This window comes from Rhinatrema bivittatum, chromosome 1 (genome assembly GCF_901001135.1).
Source record: "Rhinatrema bivittatum chromosome 1, aRhiBiv1.1, whole genome shotgun sequence".
NCBI classification, from domain to species: domain Eukaryota; kingdom Metazoa; phylum Chordata; class Amphibia; order Gymnophiona; family Rhinatrematidae; genus Rhinatrema; species Rhinatrema bivittatum.
The window spans coordinates 240,215,325-240,238,512 of NC_042615.1; the positions used below are offsets into that span (position 1 = coordinate 240,215,325).

The following is a 23,188-nucleotide window of genomic DNA, read 5'->3' on the forward strand; positions in this document are numbered from 1 at the left end:
CTCCCTCCCCTGGGCCAACCTGGGGGAGTGGAAGACCTTAATTGAGAATCGAACCTAGGTTCCACTTCCATTAGGCCAGCCCTAGGATTATAGATTTTGAAGGACTGCTTTAGTGTGTAGGGATCCCTTTACCCCCACTATACAGTAATTTGCCTCAGTGAAGACTAATTACATTCACAGATAGAGAGTGTTCAGTACAGAGAGGAAATTGTAGTGGTTGTGTTTAGGAATTCTTTTGTGGAAAGGAACGAAAAAGGCATCTAAGGAGAGAGGATTCCCAAGAGTGAAGTGAAGGGAGCTAATCCTAAACCAGGATAGTTTCTAATACAAAATAAGTCAAGTTCTTTGAAAGAGAGACAAAGTGTGACTTTCAGGGAGAAGTGAAGTGATAAATAAGCAGCAGGAAGCAAATGCACCAATTATATTTCCAGAAACAAAGGTTTCTTCCAGTGGAGTAAATTGTGCCAGCATGTGGAATTATCTGCCAGCAGTGAATGAGTAAAATTCATGTGGATAAATTGTATTAACTGTGATGATTATTTGTAAGCTCATCCTGTGCTATCTCTAAAGGAATACTTAGTAATATAACATAGTAAATGACAGGAATTAATACCAAATAGTCCAATGAATTTACCCAGCAAGGTGTTCAGGGTAGTAACTGCCTCTGTGTGCAGGTTACCCACTTTCAGAAGTGTTACCACCTTTTACCCCAGTGCTTCATTTCTATCCTTTTGCCACTAGGGGATCCTCTGTTTATCCCATGCCCTTTTTGAATTCCATTATTGCTTTTTCTTCACCATGTGTGGGAGGGCATTCCAGACATCCACTATCCTTTCCATGAAAAATATTTCCTTATATCATTCCTGAGTCTAACACTGTGAAGTTTCATGTCATGACTATAGTTCTATAGCTTCCTTTCCATTGTAAAAGATGTATTTGTTGTACATTTGTAATACCTTTCAGATATTTGTCTGTATCATATTCCCCCTGTTGCTCCTCTCCTCTAAGATATACATATTTAGGTCCTAAAGTCTCCTCTCATATGTCTTCTGGTATAGACCCTGCACCATTTGATTGCCTTTCTCTGAACTACTTCTGTCTTCTCCCTGTCCTTTTTGAGATACACCCTAGCATCCCTCTGGCCCTGGCCGCTCCATAATTACACTGTTTTGCTACCTTCAGATCATCAGATACTTTCTCCAAGGACAAGCAGGATCGTAGTCCTCACACATGGATGACATCATCAAATGGAGCCCCGATGCAAAAAACATGTCAAAGTTTCTAGAACGTTGACTAGGCACACTGAGCAAGACCAGCATGACCTATACCATGTGTTCATGTGGGGTCCCTCTTCAGTCTCTTCTGTAAGCCTTGCAGTGTGATTGAGCTCACTTTGGCTGTTTTTAGTCTTATGGAAAACTTGTTTGCTTTGCGTGTTTTTGCGGTTTTTCCTTTGATTCCGTTGCCGGGTCCCTCTTGGTGCCTTCCCGTAGTGTCTCTAGTCAGTGTTTTTGGCATTTCTGCTAAGTTTCCTTTCACGGTAATTCTCCCTATGGTGGGTAGTGCCTTGGTGCCCGCCGGCCATTGCTCCCCGCAGCCTTTGACTTTGCGGCCCTTTTGTTCCCCCCCCCCCCCCCCCCCCCCCCCGTCATGGCCACATCCAGTTTTCGATGATGCCCCCCCCCCCCCCAAGGTGCCTGAGGGCCGTGTCTATCACTAATCCTCATGAGGATATGTATCCTCTGTGGTGGTGTTAGCTCAGCTGATGAAAGCTCCTTTTGAGCCATTGGGCACTTGTGAACTGAAGTTCCTGACCTGGAAGGTCATATTTTTGGTGGTGTTCACTTCAGCGCACAGGGTCAGCGAGCTCCAGGTCTTAGTGACTTATCCACCTTATACTAAATTTTATCATGACAGGGTGGTCTTTCGTATGCACCTTAAGTTTCTGCTTAAGGTGGTGACGGATTTCTGTCTTAACCAGTCAGTTGTCCTGCCAATATTCTTTACAAGACCCCATTCGCACCAAGGCGAACATGCACTGCACAGTTTGGATTGCAAGCAAACTTTAGCCTTCTTTCTGGAGCAGACAGAAGCCCATAGACAGTACGCACAACTTTTTGTTTCTTTTGATAAGAATAGGTTGGGTGTTGCCATTGCCAAACAGACTATATCCAGTTGGCTTGCAGAGTGTATCTCCTTCTGTTGTGCCCTGGCAGGATTGCATCTTGTGAGGTCTATGTCAAGGCTCACTCTGTGAGAGCCATGGCAGGATCAGTGGCCCACTTGTGAGCAGTTCTCATGGAGGAGGCTGTGACTTGGAGCTCTTTCTACTCATTCACATCCCATTACTGTCTGGATAGGGATGTTTGACACAACAGTAGGTTCAGCCAGTCTGACCTTCGAAACTTGTTTGAGGTGTAGAACCCAACTCTTCCAACCTAGGACTTGTTTGGGCTCAGGTTGTCTCCCCCTCTGTTACCAACAGCACCGGTGATAGTGTGCCTGTTGGCACCTAGTTAGGTGTCTATAGGACCCCTTTTGTGTTGGGAAGCAGCCTGTAGCTAGGGATTCACCCATGTGTGAGGACTACCATTCTGCATGTCCTCGGAAAAAGTAGAGTTGCTTACCTGTAACAGGTGTTCTCCAAGAATAGCATAATGTTATTCCTCATGAAACCTGCCCGCCACCCCGCTGAGTTGGGTTTCTCCTATTTTTTTATTTTAATCATAATTCTATGTTACGAGACTGAAGAGGAACTCCGCTTGGGCGCATGGTATAGGGCATGCTTTGCATGCTCAGTGTGCCTAGTCAAAGTTCTAGAAACTGACATAAGTTTCCGTATCTGGGCTCCATCCAATGATGTCACCCATGTGTGAGGACTAACATCCTGCTGTTATAGAGAACACCTGTTACAGGTAAACAACTCTATCACCCTGAGGTCTCCTGGTCTGTGCTCATCGGTCTCTCACCCTCCATTGCATACAGCTTCTTTGGTTTTCTGCACCTCAAATACATGAGACTGTACTTTTTGGCATTGCATCATAACTGCCAAGCCTTTGACCACTCTTAAAGCTTCCTTACATCACTTCTCATGTTCTCTACTCCTTCAGGGATGTCCATTCTGTTGTTAATCTTAGTGTCATCTGCAAAAGACAAACCTTTCCTTCTAACTTCTCCACAGTATCTCAGATATTGACAGAACCGGCCACAGAACTGATTCCTGAGGCATTCCGTTTATTACCTTTCTCTCCTTGGTGACTTCCAGTTACCACAGCTCTGTGCCATCTTATCAATAAACCAAATTCTTACCCACTACCTTGGAACCCACTTCCAGGTTGCTCATTTTATTCATGAGCCTCCTATGAGGGATGGTATCAAAACCTTTGCCGAAATCCAAGTAAACCATATCGAGTGCATACCCTTGATCAAATTCTTTAGTCATCCAACCGAAAAAATCAATCAAATGTGTTTGACACGATCTTCCTCTGATAAAAACCATGCTGCCTCAGATCCTGCAACCCACTGGATTGTAGATAGTTCGCTATACTTTCCTCCATTAATTTTCCTACCACAAAAATAAGGCTAATCTGCCTATAGTTACCAGTTTGCTCTCTGTTACTACTTTTGTAAAGAGGGTTTGCTGTAGATAAGCAGATTGAATTAGCCATGACGTGGGTGATGTAATCTAGTGGCATCGCATGGACTCATCTCTCTTAGCTGGAAGAGCTTTTAGCTCTACTGAGCATGTGCAGGAATTCCTGCACAGGTGTTGCCTCGTGAACCTCCTCGGTCATTTTTTGTCCAACACAGCATGGACCATGTACTCAGTCTGTCATTTTTCTCAGTATTCTTCAACTTTTTCTTTTTTTCTTCATTATATTTAATTTTTTCAGTTGCCTCACTGCCTCTGCAGCAGTCACAGCAGCACTTTTCAGTGCTATAAAAAAAAAAGCCTCCTCGATGTCTGGCAAGAATCACTTCTTCTAGTGCTGGAGTCCATCTCCAAACATCTAGCAGATATCAACTGCTCACTTTCGCAAGGAATCTACCCAGAGGCTCTCAAATTGGCTACTCTTAAACCCATACTCAAGAAACCAAATCTGGACTCTGAGGACCCCAACAACTTTCGACCTATTTCCAACCTGCCGTTTGTAGCCAAGATCATGGAAAAAGTGGTAAACAATCAACTATCAAACTATCTGGAAGAACATAAAATTCTCCATCCTTCACAATACGGATTCCGTAAATCACATAGTACCGAAACCCTCCTCATCTCCCTCACAGACCCACATACACATGGGCCTTGACAAAGGTCATTCCTTCCTGCTAGCGCTCCTTGATATCTCCGCGGCATTCGACACAGTAAACCACGCCACCTTATTAAATCGGCTGTCAGATATAGGAATCACAGGATCAGCTCTCAGATGGTTTGACTCATTCCTCAGCAATAGAGGCTATAAAGTTAAAATCAATAACAAGGAATCACCACGCACCAATTCTCCACTTGGAGTCCCCCAGGGCTCCTCTCTATCTCCTACTCTGTTTAATATCTATCTCCTCCCTCTCTGCCATCTGCTCACAACTCTAAACCTGAAATTCTACATATACGCAGACGACGTTCAAATTCTGATTCCCGTCACTGACTCGTTGGCAGCAGTAGTCAAGCAATGGGACACTTACCTGCAAACGATCAGTCTTCACCTTACAGACCATAATCTGGTGCTTAACACAGCCAAGACGGAACTCCTGCTTATCACTCCAGAAGACGGTCACTACCACCAACAACAGTCGCTTGCTAACATCCAAATCTCTCAAGCAAGAGAACTGGGAGTCATAATCGATAGACATCTGAGTTTAAAGAAGTTCATAAACCACACTACCAAGGATTGCTTCTAAAATTACAGGTGCTCAAAAGACTCAAGCCTCTACTATACCATCATGATTTCAGATCTGTTCTCCAGGCTATCCTGTTCTCCAAGGTAGATTATTGTAATTCTATTCTACTAGGTCTCCCAGCATCCACGATAAAACCCCTACAGATGCTTCAAAACGCAGCAGTGAGAATCCTGACGAATACTAATCGGAGAGAGCACATTACACCTATACTCAAGGATCTGCACTGGCTTCTAGTTAACTTCAGAATACTACACAAAGCATCCACCATCAGACCCCCCTTGACCTGCTATATCCACTCATACTACACACCATGGCGAGACCCATTAGGGAAGCTTACAAGGGATCTCTACATGCCCCCCCAAACAAAGTCGTGCACCGATCAACTATCAGAGAACGGGCATTCTCAACAGCGGGCCCTTCAATCTGGAATGCCATACCCCCGGACCTTCGGCAAGAAACTCAAGACATGGTTGTTCGGTCAAGCCTTCCCCTGTTCATAAACTAGCATTACGTTTGCAAAATCTATCCTTCCCCGGTTCCTAAACAAACATTGTTTGCATAATCTACCTAGCATTTCTTTTGCAAACCTAGACAAACCTTACTTTCGCACCAACATGACATAGTTTAGAAATAGCCAAGGAGATGCAGGAAAATAAAGTCAGTCCCAAAAATTCCAAAATAATTTTGAATATGCAAATATTTTTATTCATCAAATCGGCAACTCCATTGCTCAAAAGACACAGAATTTTTTCAACACAGGGTCCCCCGACACGGACCCGTGTTTCGCCAAACGCGGCTGCGTCGGGGGGGGGGGGGGAACAGTAAATTCTTTGTGGCATTCAAACTAAAATTAAAGCAAAAACAGTAAATTAATACTTAAAAATGGGGGCTGATCAATGGGGTGTAGCTTTGGTACATCCCACTGGTCCTGAATCCATCTGTCTAAACACTAGGAAATGGAGAAATTACTTACCTGATAATTTTGTTTTCTTTAGTGTAGACAGATGGACTCGGCTTCCCGCCCTCGACTGCCGCATGAGTGTGTCAGTAGTCCTCCTGTGGGGCTCTGGGTTCCAAGGGATTACCTCTATGTAGGAATCTCAGCTGTAGTGATGCTGGTCTTTAGGCTGTCAGCTGTTGGTGATGATGTGTTTCTCAGCTCCTTTGTTTGGCATACTATATAATAGCTAAATTGGCATATTCCATGCATATGGATGAGGGTCAAAGAGAGCTTTTAATTGGAAAACTTGTTCATTTTTATAAAAATGGAGAGTTCAACAGGAGTGTTTAAAGGTGAGCAGTCATCAATTATTGTCCGAACTCTTTGTTCAGGCAAGGCCAAAATAAACAATTTATTACAGTTTCTTGTCAGAAGCACATAGCAGCAGGGGTGGCTCAAGGCAATCTGCTGCCTGAGGCGAGGGATGAGATGGAAGCCCCCCCCACCATCTGAAGGCACAACGTAGGTCAAATCATTGAGCCGGGGGGGGGGGGTGTCTCCTTGAAGTCTGGCGCTTTCAGTGATTTGAAATGCTGCAGAAGGGGAAAAGTCAGAATTTCCAGAGGAATGGAAGATAGTGTCAGTGATAATGTTTCTAGGAAGATGAGAACCCTGCAACATTCCCAGGGATGCCTTTGATCTGCTTCCCATGTTTCCTCACCACATGCCACCTAGAGAAGTGGATTATATGCACTGCTGTGATGCCAACCAGAAAAACCTGCAAAAAAAAAGACACTTGGAATCCATATTGTAAAGTGCGTTGGATGTGGGCTTGGCCCTCAGAAAACCATGAGTAAATTGAATTACAATTATAATATATTAAACCTCTCACTCAAACAGCACTCAAACAGTAACAACCCTACCTATGAAAAGGCAAGATTGCAAATATTACACTAAACCCTAAACACTGAATCACTTCATATTTGGAAAGCAGATCAAGCCGGGCTGCTATAGATCCCTACACATATAAACTATTTGCCAGCATAATACCTCACATTGGTCACACATGCAGAACAAGGAAGGACTGTTACCAAATACAGGATAAATGACCATAAAGAATAAACATAAACATGCAGAGAAAAACAAAACTGGAAACTGCAAGAAGCTGGACTCTGCAGGCAGTGTAGCAATGGAGAAACAAATATCATAATTCCTCATAAAACAATAATAAATTCAAGATATCACACAATCATAATAGTAAAACTATACTATTAGAATCAATATTTCAAAACTGCTGACAAACAGAACATCATTCAATAATTAGTAATTAAACTAAAAAATGTTTAAAAAGTTCTAAAAAACCAATGAAATATTTCAGAACAATAACACATCAAATAACATCCAACAATCAAAACTAATAAGAATAAAAAAAAAATTCCCTGCTCTCCATAAGTGGGATCTTTTGATTTCCATTTATCCTGAGAATATCAGGAAGGGGGTCTGCACAAACATTATCCTCTCTCACATACAAATTTACATACGTCCTCTCTCATACATACACTCTCCCTCTCTCACACATGCACAGGCTCGCTGTCCCTAAAACACCCATGCTCACACATTCACGCAGGCTCACACATGCATACAGGCTCTCACGCACACATGCCGCAGGCACTAACACCCTGTTTCACATATACATGCAGGCTTTCTCATGCACACTCACACATGCATACAGGCTCTCTTTCTCATACATATACAAACCAATGCATACAAGCTGACTTACACTCTCTCTCTCATACATGCATATAGGCTTTTATATCATACATATGCATACATGCTCTCTCACACACATTCTTTCACTTACCCTTACACACACATTTTCACAGGGCCTCTCTTTGGCTGCAGAGAGATGGGGTGTGCTGGGCCCTGCCAGGTCTTGCTCTTTAGGACGCGACGGGATGGGGTCCATTGTGGCCTCGCCAGACCTCACTTCAGCAAGGTGAGGTGCCCACCACAGGTGTGTGTTGTGGTGATGGTGGGGGGCAAGAGGTACATTTTGCCACCTGATGTGGCCGCCTCACCTTGTCTAATGAGTTGTGGCAACTGGGCAGTGCTGTGGAAGACAGGAGGGAGGGAGGGGCTTGAACAGTGAGCTCACATAGCAGCAGAGAAGAGCCTCTGCTGCCGTGTCTTCCCTCTTGTCCACCTCCACCTGCTGCCTGGCGTCCAAGCCTATTCTTTGTTGTGCTATGTCTGCTTCAGCTGAGAGGGGAGGAGGGAGTCACTTGACATTCCAGTCAAGTGTGAATGATTTGTGGAGAGGTGGAGAATGTGAATGCTTGGGGAAGGGGGGGACAAAGTTGGTGTATTTTTAGGCACTGCTTCTCCTTTCAGCAGAGGATTGGGAGGAAAAAGTAGGCCATTTTTGTGGAGGTGGAGAAGAAGAAAGCATAGCACGGATGATAAGGGGGATGTGAGAAGAGCTTTCCAAGGATGTGGTTGTGGGGATGGGGAGGAAGAGCTTTTATGAGAATCAGGGAGAGAGGAGGTGAGACCATAATCTGAGTGAGGGGAGGAAAGGAGAAAGGATTCAAGATGGAAGAAGGAGGCAGAGAATTCAAGAGGGGGAAAAAGGAGGAGGAGGACTGGGAAATGAGAGAGAGATGGGAAACGAAGAAGAAATGGGACCCTGAATAAAGGGCAGGGTGATGGAAAGTGGGAAGAGCACCTGGGAGGGAGGACAGGTATTGGAAAAAGGAAAAGGAAGGAATGACTCAGGAACAGGGGAAGAGTGAAAGGGGACTTGGGAGTAGAGGGAGAGGGGAGAGATTCAGGGATAGGGTGGGGAAGAGTAGGGTGAAGAAGAAAGACCAAGGAGCGAGGGAAGAGAGTAAGATAATACTTGGTGGGGAGGAAGAAGGAAAGAGGACCCAGGATGAAGGGAGAGGGTGGGAGTACCAGGTGTGGGTGGACAGAAAGGCAAAAGGGCCTGTGATGGGGAGGGAGGGGAGTGAGAGAAAGAGGACCTTGTTTTTGGAGGGAAGAAATCCTGAAAGATGATAGAAGAGGAAGGGAAGGATGGGGAAAGGAGAGAAAGCAGGAAGAGAAGAAAAGATAGAATCAAGGGAAGAGAGCAGAAAGATTGAAGGAAGAAAAAAGTGTTAAAATATCCATTCTGAAGGAAAGAGACAAGGAAGAGCATGAACTGAAACAAAAAGGAATGAGGACATGAGAGACGGTGGGAAAACAAATAAAATGAACAGAGAGAAGACCAGAGATTAAAGAAACATGCTGAGCCAGAAAAGCAAGCAGGAAGACCCCAAAGGTTAGAAACTTGTATTGCCTACTAGAGAATATTAATTCATCAGTGTAAAATATTCTGGGACTCAGTACAAAGTCTCTGACCTAGACATATTTCCTACATAGAATCTACATGTTGAGAATTATTGGACTTTGTTGGCTTATTTGACTTTTTCTGGTTCATAATTAATTCTCTCTTATGCAGGGCATACCCGCCCCGCCAGCTCTTAGGCTTTTATACTGGGCTCAAAAATATTTTGTGGTAACAAACTTAAATGTGCTTTCAGGTATATTTTCAGAGTACATTTTTCCTTGGACAGTCGACTGGACTTCCCATCACTCCTCCCCAAAATGAACTGCTCACTCATTACTAATACTATAAGGAATAAGGATCCTAGATTCACCCACCAGAATCCTGTTAACCTTCCCACTGGCAGGAGAATACTACTGCTTTTTCCCAGTCTGTGCTTCTTTTGTTGGCATCAGTCTGATATCCGAATGCATGGGGCCCTATAATCTCACAGAACCCACTAGCCCCTTTCAGACATCAGATTGAAGCTGGTGGAATGAGGCACATACAGGAAAAAGGTGTTGCTTTCCTCCTGCTAGTAAATGGAAGGAAGGGATAGAGGTGGGACTGAGGATCATGCAAAATTTGTTTGTGTGACATGAAGATTGATCAAACTTGAAAGTGTGCCACAAAATAAAAGGTTGAGAAGCACTACAGTATGATACTAAAGGAAGGGGGGAGTGAGGGACAGCAAGAGTAAAGCCGGAGCGCAAATACCATCTGTGATGCTAGACTTGATGGGCCGTTACCTGTTGACCTATTCTGTGTTTATGCTGAGCCACAAGTAGGCCCAGCTGTGTAATTGTTTTTGTGAAGGACTCAGCTAAGTAGTGTTCTGAGTGTATTAATCTCCATAGCAGATATCATTGCATAACATGGAGTACCTAAGAATTGTAGTTCTGAAAATATATAATGGCTAGGGCCAGTCTGGTAGCTTGGTGGCAGAGCTGCATATTGCCATGTGGAGGACCCATTTAATTTCTGGGTCAGGACACTGCTATCTGGGCAAGCTGAGGGTTAGGATGCCACAGAGTTGGCATTCAGAACCCTCAAGAGAGAGGGAAACTCCAGCCATTGCTCGGGAGCAACACACAGAGAGACCAGATTCAGGGTTCATGATGATGGAGTGGGAGGAAGCTATTTGCCCCTTCCCCAAAAAAATGTACATAATGTCTCATGTCAGATTTCAAGTCCTTCACTTGGTAGTGAGATTAAACACACATCTGGATAGTTTTGTTGATCAACCACTTCTGTTTCTGGAATTAGAGGTCAAAAAAATCAGTTTTGTATTAGTCACCACTAATATATATAGAAGTGAGGAATAATATACACAGGAAGGGCATGGATAAGGCTACCACATATATATAGGCTGTGGTACAAACCTGGTCATAATGTTATAATCATAGAAACGACGGCAGAAGAACACCAAACGGCCCAGCAAGCTTTCACACTTTTTTTTTCTCTCATACTTATCTGTTACTCTTGGCTCTTAGTAACCTTTTTTTATTCTCTTTCCCTTCCACCCCCACCATTAATGTAGAGAGCAGTGTTGGAACTGCATCTAAGTGAAATAGCTTAATTAGTTATGGGTATTAACCACCGCTATAAGCAATCTACACCCATGCTTATCTGTTTATCCAGACTATGTAATTCAGTCCTTGTTGGTTGTTGCCTGAATATAGATCCACATTTCTTCATTCCCCGCTGCCTTGAAGCAGAGAGCTATGCTTTATATGCATTGAAAGTGAAGTATTAGGCTTATTTGGTTTGGGGTAGTAACCACTGTAACAAGCAAGCTACTCCCTGCTTTTTTCTGAATGCAAATCCTTTTTTCCACATTTCCTCATTGCTGCTGAAGCTTAGAGCAATGTTGGAGTCGCATTAACCGTGTGTATGTTTATTGAATAAGGGTATTATCACCAGGTGGTAGCTGTCGTTCCCGTGAGCCACCACTCTTCATTTCACATCCTCTAGACTTTATGGATCCACAGTGTTTATCCCACGCCCCTTTGAAGTCCTTTACAGTTTTGGTCTTCACCACTTCCTCCGGAAGGTCATTCCAGGCATCCACGAATTAGTGTTCTATAAATAATTTAATTTTTAGAAATATTTTTTCAGAATGAAAAACCATGTGTCCACAGTGTGTAAAGGATACACACACACACACAAATATTTAAACTAGGCAAAAGATTTCCCCCACACAGAACTATAATTCATCAGAAATTCCTAACTTAAATTCATTGCTTTTCTCCTTTTCTTCACCAAAGTATTGATGCTCAAACTCCAAAACCAGGGTCCAGATTGAAAGTCCCAACCATGCCAAGTTTCAGCAAAAACATTAAAAATTTTTTTTTCTTAAATCCTACTTTAGGTTATGGGCTGCATCAACTTCTAACAGCAAAATGGATACATTCCAATTTCAAAATCTCTCGGATATTGGGCTGGAGAAAAAAGTAGACATGCCAACTTCCAAGCATGCAAAACATTAGGTCTTCTATTCATTTTCCTAAGGCAACTCCTTGTTAGGTAATATTACTCCATTCCTAGGTCCCATAGTGTTCGCCGCCTTCACTATACAGCCTTTATTTTGCACTTCTTATGGTAATGTTTCTGCTCATTGTTGCTCGTTTATTTAGAAGCAACACTTTCTGACTATTGTATGTGAATAGTTGATTATCTGATAATTAAGCTGCTTTCTTCTGATGCAGGTCAGAAGGCAAATTCTGCTGTACTTTGCTGCACAATGTAGTCTACATGCAGAATTTCTTGAAGCTAAATCTTTATTTTATTTTTTTCAGATACTGCAGGAAACGAGGCTGGGTTCGATCCACTCTGGTTATGTCTGTTCCACAAACCAGTACTTCCAAAGGGAAAGTAATGCTTAAAGAATATAGCGGACGCAAAATAGAAACTGAATGCATATTTAAATGGATAACTGCTCATGCTGCTTCCCGAATCAAAACAATTTATAATTCTGAACATTTAAAAGATGAATGGAACAAAAGTGACCAGTATCAAGTGAAAATATACCTTTTTGCAAACCTTGACCAGCCCCCTGCTTTCTTTTCTGCACTAAGTGTGAAGTTTACTGGAAGAGTTGAATTCATTTTCGTGAATGTTGAAAATTGGGACAATAAAAGTTATATGTCTGAGATTGAGGTCTACACGATACCATCCTATGTTCTTAGAACTCCTGAAGGAATCTACAGATATGGGAATAATACAGGAGAATTTATATCACTTCGGGGCATGGATGCATTTTTGCGTTCATTGCAACCAGAAGTTAATGATTTATTTGTCTTGAGCTTAGTGTTGGTTAATCTCATGGCTTGGATGGACCTTTTTATCACACAAGGCGCGACTATAAAGCGGTTTGTGGTTCTAATAAGCACTTTAGGAACATATAATTCCCTATTAATTATATCCTGGCTACCTGTATTGGGGTTTTTGCAGCTACCTTACCTAGATAGCTTTTATGAGTATAGTTTAAAGCTCTTAAGGTATTCTAATACAACCACTTTGGCTTCATGGGTAAGGGCTGACTGGATGTTCTACTCTTCACATCCTGCTCTGTTTCTCAGCACTTATCTTGGTCATGGTTTGCTAATAGATTACTTTGAGAGAAAAAGACGACGTAACAACAATGATGAGATAAATGCTAATAACTTGGAGTGGTTGTCCAGTCTGTGGGATTGGTACACAAGTTACCTCTTCCATCCAATTGCTTCTTTTCATCATTTTCCCATTGATTCTGATTGGGATGAAGACCCGGATTTGTTTCTGGAGCGATTAGCATTCCCCGATTTGTGGCTTCACCCTCTGATTCCAACTGATTATATAAAGAACTTACCAACATGGCGATTCCGGTTTCTCGGTACCTGTTCTGAAGATGAACTACTGGAAGGTTCTCAGGAAAGTGACAATGATTCAGATGGGGAAAACAAAGATATTCCTAATACTGAAAAAAGTATATCTGAAGATGAATTAAGCACAATGCATAATTCTTGTGAGGAAACATCTACATGCAGCCATCAGAATTGCTCCTGTGCCAGTAACTATTGCCATGATAGCCCATTTGAAAGGAGAGCTCGGTCATATGGTTCATGTAGCACTGAAGAGGACATGGAACCCAATTGGTCAGTTTGGCCAATTAATATGTTGCACTGCACAGAATGTGTAGTATGTTTAGAGAATTTTGAAAATGGGTGTTTGCTAATGGGTTTACCCTGTGGCCATGTGTTTCACCAAAACTGTATCGTAATGTGGTTGGCTGGGGGGAGACATTGCTGTCCTGTTTGTCGATGGGCTTCTTACAAAAAAAAGCAACTGTATGTACATCAACAGCCATTATCTAATGACGTGCCATCCTAGCTAAGCCCCAGTGTCCTCTTGTAAGCTTTTCAACACTTACAGCTCATCCTTAAGCGTTAGTCACTTACAGGTTTTGTGGTTTAAAGTTTAGTTTAAATGTTAGTGCAGTAAAGTCAAATATACATTATAATAATGCAAATCATTTGGTTGCCTTTTGTGTCAAATCTGAATGCGCACCTATTACGAATTAACTTTCTTTACAACATTTGAAAGTTAAAAGTTAATGCTGTATTTTTAAATACAAGAATTACTTAAAGCATCAGAGATTTACAGGCTAGAAGTGGGTAATCTTTTAAATCCTTATTTAAAAAAAAATCAAGATAATTATGGTTTTAAGTGAAAATTCCACTTGCTCTACACTTTGCAGTACTTCAGAAGTTCACGTGGTGGCTGATTCAGACTGCTGGGCTGGTGCATAACGTTCCTCACAGAAATGATTTGCACCAAAGGTGGCTGATTTATCTGATTCTGCTTTTCCTGGCATGTATCACTTTCTGTGTGAGAGAAGTATGCTGGCTCTGCTCGTTTGAATCAACCCCATAGTGAACTGCATGGCTTGCTCTGTATAAATCTGAAAATTGTATTTAAGATCTTGTTGAAATTTTTCAAAATAGATTCATTTTCTCTTGGAAACAGTCATTGGTAAGAGTGTCAAAAATGGCATCACACATAATATGGACCAAATTGGTCCACTTTGATTAGAATATTATCGTGCATGGACCAATAGAACAGCAACTTGACTGATGACACTTTGGATACTTTTGCTAACAAAGTAGCTCCCTGCGATTAGGGAAGCTGCCTAAAAAATGAATGATACTTTTCTACAAATGCCTCTAATGCAGTGGTGAATGTGCATCTGCTCTAGACACACTGCTGCTAGTGTTTACATAAGAAGAAAGTTATAGCACGAATTCCACATTAACCGTAGAGAAATCCCACTCAGGAAGATAGTTTTATTCCTGATTTATTTTGGAAGGCATTAGTCCTGGGTTAAAAAAGCATTTAACTAGAGTTTTGGATTCAGCTCCAACCCTAAATCAGAACACAGTAGATAATGTATCAACATGTAATTGCAGAGTAGTCTCCCACTGTGACTAGAACAGAAAATGAAGACCAATTAAATCAAGAACTGAATACCAAGTATGAAAACAGTATGAGTAATTTGAAAGTGAAGCCATTCCCTCTGCATTGTAAGTAAATGCGTTGTTTAAATGTTTTCTCTTTGTGAATCTTTGTCCTACACACATACTTCGTTAATATATGTTCTAAGAGTCAGGAAAATGAGGGAAAAGCCTCCATAGAATTAATTTGCAAACAAAATGGAATTTTTGTTTTAAATTTAAATGTTTTGTTTTTTTTTGGTAAATACAAAATCCTGTTCCATTGTTTTTACTTATCTGTGAAAAAATAAAAATATAACATAATTCCTGTCTCTGCTGCTTCATGGAAACAATCATCCTATGGACCGATTTCAGTATTTTTAATTCAGAACCTGTGAAAATGAGTATCTGCAGCATTTGTGTACTGTTTTTTTAAATTATTCATTCTTCCTTTTTTCTGTGCCTAATTATGGATGTGGAGTTTTCCTCAACAAAGAACTGTTGGAATAATGTCATCTTTTCTATCTGAGATTGATTCACCCAGATTTGGGTTGTAGAAAAATTTCTGGCAAAAAGGTATTTGCTGAGTTTGGAAAATAAAAAGTCTAATCCTACAAACCCTCTTCAAACAATATTTTTTAAAATGTATATTGAAGATATTGCATATTTCCCTTTTACATGTCATTTTAGGATGGCCCTACCTTGTCATCTTCAACATTATTGACCTCATTATTATTTTTCCAATATGCCTTCCCCACATGCCACCTCTCTTCCCACCTCCCTCAGCCCTAGTGAAGTCAAACTTTGAAATAGGGATGGAGTTTGAAAAAAATATCACTTCCCTATGCTCAAAAACCTGTATTCAACCCATGCCCATCCAAGTTAGGCTAACAAATGAGGGCCTCAAAACCTGAGCATGTAAAATTGTGAACGCCTCTCTTTCTGAAGGATTACGTCCCAGAGATCTAAAAAAAAACCTGGTGGTTTGATCCTGGTTAAAAACAACAACAAAAACTGCATGGATCCAGACAAACCAGAAAATTAATACTGTGCATCTGATATCCCATTTCTAGAGAAAGTAGATATGAACTCAACTAAATGACTAGCTGATGGAGAGAAAGTAGCTGAATCCTTACCAATCTAGATTCAGACGAGAACCCAGAATAGAGACAGTTCTCGTCATCTTGTTAAATGATTTCCTTGAAGACCATAATCAAAGCCAGGCAGCCGTTCCAGTGCTGTTAGTTTGATGTTATGCTGTAAAATCTATCAAGACTAGCTGAGGCCAGAATAAGCAGCAAGGTCCTAGCCTGGTTTAACTCCTTTCTGTATGACAGGCAAAAATTTGTTCTTTTCACTGATAATGCTGTCAATGCCTTGGAATGCGGAATCCTTCAGGACTCTATACTATCGCCGGTCCTTTTCAACATATACCTAAAACCACTAGCACAGCTAATCAGAATTTTGATGTAGAAGCATACATCTTTGGGGATGACATCCAGTTTGTATTGCCAATGAATCCAAACCAAATGTGATTAAAAAAAACAACAAAAAAACCCACCTTAATTACATGTTACAGCCATCCAAGAATGGACTAAAAACAGTAAATTTCATATAAACCCAAATAAAATAGACATTCTGTGAATATAAAACATGCACAGACAAGTCATGAGCTGAAATCCCTTATTAGATTCTGCTACAAACAGGAAAAAGCCTTAGAGTACTGCTGGATTAGGAACTAACCATGTTCCCACAAATTCAGGTGATAGTAAAGTTGCCTCTTCCAACTACACTACTATCTGCCCTCTTTGAGAAGAAGAGTCTTATCACAGTGATCCATGCCATGGCAATACAGCACCCTTATTGTAATGCTCTGTATTGGGGTCTTACTGCTAAAGCTTTCTATACATTTCAGATTATTCAGAACTCAGTTGCATGACCATAATCGCATCAATTTTATACAAACTGTGCTCACTTTCAGTCCTTTGACACTAATCTTCAAGGCTGTAAGAGGAGACAGACTAAACTACTTAAGAGAAATATATATATGCCCCTCCCCAACCACTAAGGTCTTCACTTGGCACCTTCATTACAATGCTGAAGACGAAAGAAATCCGAAGAACAGATACTCGATGACAATCATTATTGGAAGCAGTACCTGCCTTATGGAACTCCCTCCTAGAAGAGTTCTGCCAAATGACTTTTCCCCATTTTAGGAAGCATGCAAATGTGGCTTTTCCATCAGGCCTTTAATACCCGACTCTCCATTTTTGGAAACTTATATTAAAAATCTTCAATAAACTGCAAGTATATCACGATAAACTGCATCTATCACAAACTGAAAGTATATTAGAATGAAGTTAAAGTAGTTATTACTACTAAGTGAAAGTCTAGTAATAACGTTATGCACCTTATTCTGTGTTAGGCTACTTATGTTGCTGCATTGTATGTGACTACTTTACTTGTATCCCACCTTCAGTGAATTTCTTATTAAAATGTGGATAATAAATCAAAATAAATAAAGCAAGGTTCCACTTGAATATCAGCACATAACTCCATAGCAATTAATGGGAAACAGGAAACTAGTCAAAAATCTGTAAATTTGCTTACCACAAAGCATATATTCACAAATGTCATATTACAGAGTATAGTCTAGGTCAGTGGTTCTCAACCTTTCTAATGCCGTGACCCCGCAATACAGTTCCTCATTTTGCGGTGACCCCTCGCCCCGCCCTTGCCCCGTGAGGGTGGGGTGAGGGCGGGGCTATGGATGGGGTTGGATTTTAGTGCACACTTATCATTTAATTATGACATTTATAATGTGAATGTAACTCAACTCACCATAGGTTCTCACATGCATGGCACACTGACCCATGATCGTCACGGGGCTAGATGTAAAAGTACAGTTTGTATCCACAGGAACCCCCCTGACCCACAATAATGGATGTAAAGCAGAATTATGACATTCCCCATACAACTCACCCTACAAAAAAGATATTCTGGTTCTAGTGACATCTCTGTAACAGCAACTCAAACTCCTTCTATTTCCAGGCTCAATAGCCCTACTTATGAAAAGACAGCAGTTTACCACCAATGATGTCCTCTGAGAAAACACAACAAATAAGACCGATACAAACGCTTACATGCTAGCAAAATATCTCATCTCGGTAACAGACACAGAACCGACCTAACATACTCCCAGGATCTGTAGTAATGCACATAAACTAATCCGCACACAGTTACACCTGTATTATGGAATACACTCAAACAGGAGCAACCCTATCTATGAAAAGGCAACACTACAAATATTAAATCAGGTCCTAAAAACCAATACACCTCTTATTAGGAAAACAGAACTAGCAAGCAGCTATAGATCCCCACACAGAAATAATTGTAAAACTATACTAATAAGCAGAATAAATGTTTCAAAACAGCTATGAACATCCAACAATTAAAAACGCATAAAAACTATTAAACATTCTCCAAACACCAATAAAATATTTCAAAAAAGCAGACATCACACAATTAAAATGGCAGTCAAGAAAAATAAACTTAAAAAGCCACCTTTACTTACCCCCTCCAGCAGCTCTCCTACTCCCCTTCCCTGCAGGCCGTGGCACTCACCAGAAGCAGCAGTAGAAGCTAAGCTCTATACTTATGGTCCTCTTCCTTAGTGCCCATGTCTCTCACACACACACACCATACCAGTCATGCCCCCATGACCAGTTTCTGTCTCTCACACACCAATCATCTCCCAAACAGTCTTTGGCACACACATACCAGTCACCTTCCTGAACAGTTTCTCTCATGCCATACACACACACACACACACAGGCTTCCCACTCCCGTGTTCTACTTACATATACGGGCTTCTCACTCTCATAATCACTTTCTCACACACACACACACCAGTCACCTTCCTGAACAGTTTCTCTCATGCCATACACACACACACACACACACACACAGGCTTCCCACTCCTGTGTTCTACTTACATATATGGGCTTCTCACTCTCATAATCACTTTCTCTGTCTCTCTCTCTCACACACACACACTCACTCACTCACCAGTCTCTCACTCCCATGCTTGTTCTCTCCACATGCACAGGCTTCTCATTCCCATAATCACTTTCTCTCTGTTACACACACACCAGTCTCTCTCATTTCCATGCTCACTCTCCACGTGCACAGGCTTCTCATTCCCTGAATCACATTTTCTCTCATTCACACACACACACCAGTCTTTTTCTCTCACACACACCATCACCTTACCAAGCAGTCTCTCTCTCTCATGCATGCACACTCACCCTGGTTTCTCACTCCCATGCTTTCTTTCACCCCCACAACACCAGGCTTCTTACGCCCATGCTTTCTCACATACCCAGACTTCTCCCTTCCATGCTTTTTCTCTCTCTCACACACACACATCAGTCACCTCCCTGACTGATGTCTCACACTCTCACATACACATCAGTAATCTCCCTGAGCAATCACTTTCATTGTCTCTCACATACACACACACATCAGCTCTCTGACCAGTCAATCACACACAGGCTGGCTGGCTGCTTCTCTCTCTTTCTCTCACTCACTTCCTCTTCTCCCCCCGAGCACAAATGGGAGCTGCAGCAGCCTCCACTGGCCAAGAAAGAAGAATCCCATCGGCTGCGGGAGGCTCGTGCTGCTCTCTCCTTTCTCCATTACCGGCTGCTTCAACTGCTCGGGGGCCGATGCTGCAGCCGCCGCTGCTACTTTTTCGCGCGGCTCTCTCTCCTTCCCGCGCACCACGATTCACTTCCTGTTCCGGGTCACAGGAGGGGCAGGCGCAGGAAGAAGAAAAGGCCCAGCCGCGGGTGCAGGGCTTCTTCTAGCGCCGCTGCCGTTCCCACTGGGCTTGAACGTGCTGACAGCCCGGCGGCAACGGCAGCGGGAGAGACCGGGAGCGCGCGACCCCTGCGTTTTGGGCGTTCGACCCCCGCCGAGGTCGCGACCCATAGGTTGAGAACCGCTGGTCTAGGTTTATGTTGCTATATTGCTATATCCACATTTTTTAGGAATAAACAGGAGATGAGTGAGTTATTGATATACACCAAACAGGTGAGGGCTTTAAGGATATATAGAATATAGTATATTTATATTTGTATGACATTTTACAAGGAATGGCCCTCAACATAACTAGTCAAGCACAGATACATTGCTAGGGCAACAGAAAATGGGGCATTCTGTAACAATATGGTTTGCAATCTGTGAAGGAGCATTATGTTAACAGCTGGTAATAGACAAGCCCACCTGAAACATGTTTGGTTGGAAGCAACCTGTTCAAATGTGGTTAAGACTGAACCAGGGAAATTTGTTATGGTCAAAGTTGAACAGTCTGGTTGAAGGGTTTTCAATAAAGTCCTTGAAATTGCATTTTTAAGTTCCATCATTTTTTCCAGAGGTACACAGCACAGACATATTGGAAAAACATCTTTGTGATGGTACACATGTGATGCAAGTCAGTAATGGGAGGGTACTGAGACTGAGAGTGCTGTATACATGGGGAGTTGAAATGAATTAGCTGATGTAAGTGACCAGGAACAAGATCTGCATAACTATGAGCCAGCAGCATTACTTCTCTTGATTAATATCGGGGACAGAGATGCTACTAACAAATGGAAGCTGTTTAGTGGATATAATCAGACACAAAGGTATGCTGTGAAGATCCCTATCTACTCTGTAGATATGGGTGTTTCTGCACCCAACTAGGGCACAGTATATTCCTTTGCAGGACGATACAGTACAGGCTGAATGTTAACCTGCCCTTGGACGCGTGTTTTCCCTTGCCCCTTATTCAGTAAGGGGCGGAAAACGCGTGTCCAACCCGCGGCACCTAATAGCACCCTCAACATGCAAATACATGTTGATGGCCCTATTAGGTATGCCCGCACGATCCAGAAAGTAAAATGTGCAGCCAAGCCGCACATTTCACTTTAAGAAATTAGCGCCTACCCAAAGGTAGGTGCTAGTTTCTGCCGGCACCGGGAAAGTGCACAGAAAAGCAGTAAAAACTGCTTTTCTGTGCACCCTCTGACTTAATATCATGGCAATATTAAGTCTGAAGTCCCGAAGAGTAAAAAAGTAAAAAAAAAAAAAAAAAATTTAAATGGGCTGGCGGCTGTCAGGCCAAAAACTGGAAGCTCAATTTTGCCGGCGTCCGGTTTCCAAGCCCGTGGCTGTCAGCAGGCTCGAGAACAGACGCCGGCAAAATTGAGCGTTGGCTGTCAAACCCGCTGACAGCCACCACTCCGGGTCAAAAGGAGGCGCTAGGGACGCGCTAGTGTCCCTAGCGCCTCCTTTTGCACGTTTCTACCACACCACCTAATTTAAATGCAGAATCGCGGGCGTTCGTCCGTTCTCCCGCGGACTTTACTGAATCGGCCCGTTGGAAAGTATAGGAGCATCAAAGTAGATAGACAAAGCCAACTAGTCAGTAAAGCAGATTGTTGCACACTTAGAGGCTGATGGAATAAGGTGCACTGAAGCCACTGTGGGATTGTACGTACATCTAAGCATGTTTGTATGCATTTTCCCATGCAAAGCCCTATATGGGGATGTAATAAGAGCTTTGTGCATGGGAAAAAAGCATATACAAGCGTGCTTACAGACCTGAGTTTTTTTTCTGTGTGAATAAATGCTAATGGCATGCAAAGAAGGCGATTACCTAATCATGGGCAATGCAGGGAGCCGCGCTAATGCTAGTGCGGATTTTTTAATGTGTGTATTTTTACTGCCACGATTGGTACGAACATTGCTTCCATTTGTGTGGTGTGGTTGTGTGCCCATGCAGCTCTGGTGTGATTTTGATGATGGAGATTTCTGAATGTGTCCAGTTATTCCTGATGCTGTGGTATATACTGTGGGTTTGCCAAAGGATGATAGCATCAACAGGTTTGGCAGGTGACAGGGGTCATGGCAGGAGAGAGATCAGGAGCAGGCTGTTCCCTGTACGTACAAGGATCAGTCCAGACTGTGGGTTATGCTCCCAGTTCAGCAGGTGGAGTCAGAAGCAAAACTCGAGGGGGGAGGTCCTATATGACCTCACCCCCTGTGCCTCAATCCTCAGTATTTTCTGACTCCAGCAGGTGTGAGCAGGGGACTGACCAGTCCCCAGCACAGGTTTTTTAGGTGTTAGGCCTTTTCCTGTTCTTTTGAGGGATCAAGAAAAAAAAATATATAGTCTTAATAATTTAATTAATTAGATATAACTATTGTTTCAGACATTTTTGTCTGGTACTATTTTTGACAGGACCTTGTTGACTTGCTGTTTTCTGTTCACTTTCCCCTTTTATTCTCTCTTTTATTCCTGTTTGGATATGGGGGTAAGTGTTTAAATTTTCTTACAGATACAGTTAATTTCACCTCTTGCCGCTTCGTGCGGCACTGGAGGGCGGCGTTTCTTGGTAATTTTCCTGTCAGGTTTACTATCTCTCGACCCCCCCCCCCCCCCCCCCCCTCCCGAGCCCGTCGTGGGATACCGACCCGCGGCTCCGCGATGCGCCATTCCTCGGGGCCGCCGGCTTCTGGGAGGTCCTTTCCCCGGCAGCTCTTGGGTCGGTAGGAGGGGGGCGGGTGTTTTAGCGTTACTCGCTAATCGCCAGGACCTTTTACAGGTCTCTGCCGCGCCGTCTGGTTCCTGCCTCCCCGAGGGGAAGGAGCTCCTCCCTCAGGTCGCGGGCGGCGACTTGTGTTTCCTGCGGGCGTTTGGGGAGCCGCCTCTCTAGCGAGGGGCTGTGCACCTACCGAGAAAGTTGGCACGCCATCGGGGGACGGCACAGGACACCAAGTGGAGGACGGCACATCTCGTCAGCGGCAGGCCCCGTTCCCGCTAAGCGCGGGAACGGCGGCCATTTTGTTTTCTGAAGAGGAAACTGGCGCTTCAGATTGTGAGGAACCGGGGGACCCAGTTCCTCGGCAAGCAGCCGTTTTGACACCCACGGTCGGTCCAGGAGAGCAATTTACGGTAGGGGAACCCCTGGGGGGACTACCTCTAGGGCTGCCAGGATTTTCCCCGGAGTTTGTAGTTCTAATGCATCGTGCTTTTTTACAGAGCTGCGGTCAGCCCCTGGGATCGGCCTGGGGTCCTCCCCCTGCCAAGATACCACGTTTGGATCCCTCACTAGGGGGACCTTCGGCACAGGGCGTGGACCAGCTCATAGGTTCGACTCTGATGCCTCCCAAGCCTCCCACGGGTCCACCACCAGAGGTAGATGTGAGTCAGGACTCAGTAGGGGATGATCCTACTCTTTCGGCACAGGTTGAAGGAGACAATCCGCGGGTACTTCGCATCTTCCAAGTAGAGGAGTTGGAAGGTCTCATTCCACATATTCTCCAGGAGATGGACATTGATCCTCCCCCCCCAGATCCAACACCTTCAGACCCCAAAATTAAGAAGGGAGATCCCCTCCTTGCGGGTCTTCGACCCTTGGCAAAGGCGTTCCCTACACACCCAAGTTTCTTACAACTGATTTCTAGGGA

General features: G+C 43.1%; 1 protein-coding gene across 3 annotated transcripts in view; it reads left to right on the plus strand.

Moving 5' to 3' along the window:
• Positions 1–23,188, plus strand: part of RNF103 (ring finger protein 103) — a 144,118-nt gene that overhangs the window by 29,722 nt on the left and 91,208 nt on the right. For 2 of the 3 annotated variants that reach the window (XM_029592924.1, XM_029592930.1), the window contains one exon: positions 12,002–14,998. The exons of the other annotated variant lie outside the window; for it this stretch is intronic. In XM_029592924.1, the coding sequence (XP_029448784.1) occupies positions 12,002–13,574 (1,573 nt within the window). In that variant the 3' untranslated portion in view covers positions 13,575–14,998. Of the gene's footprint in view, positions 1–12,001; positions 14,999–23,188 lie in introns of those variants that run through there. 3 annotated transcript variants of the gene reach the window in all.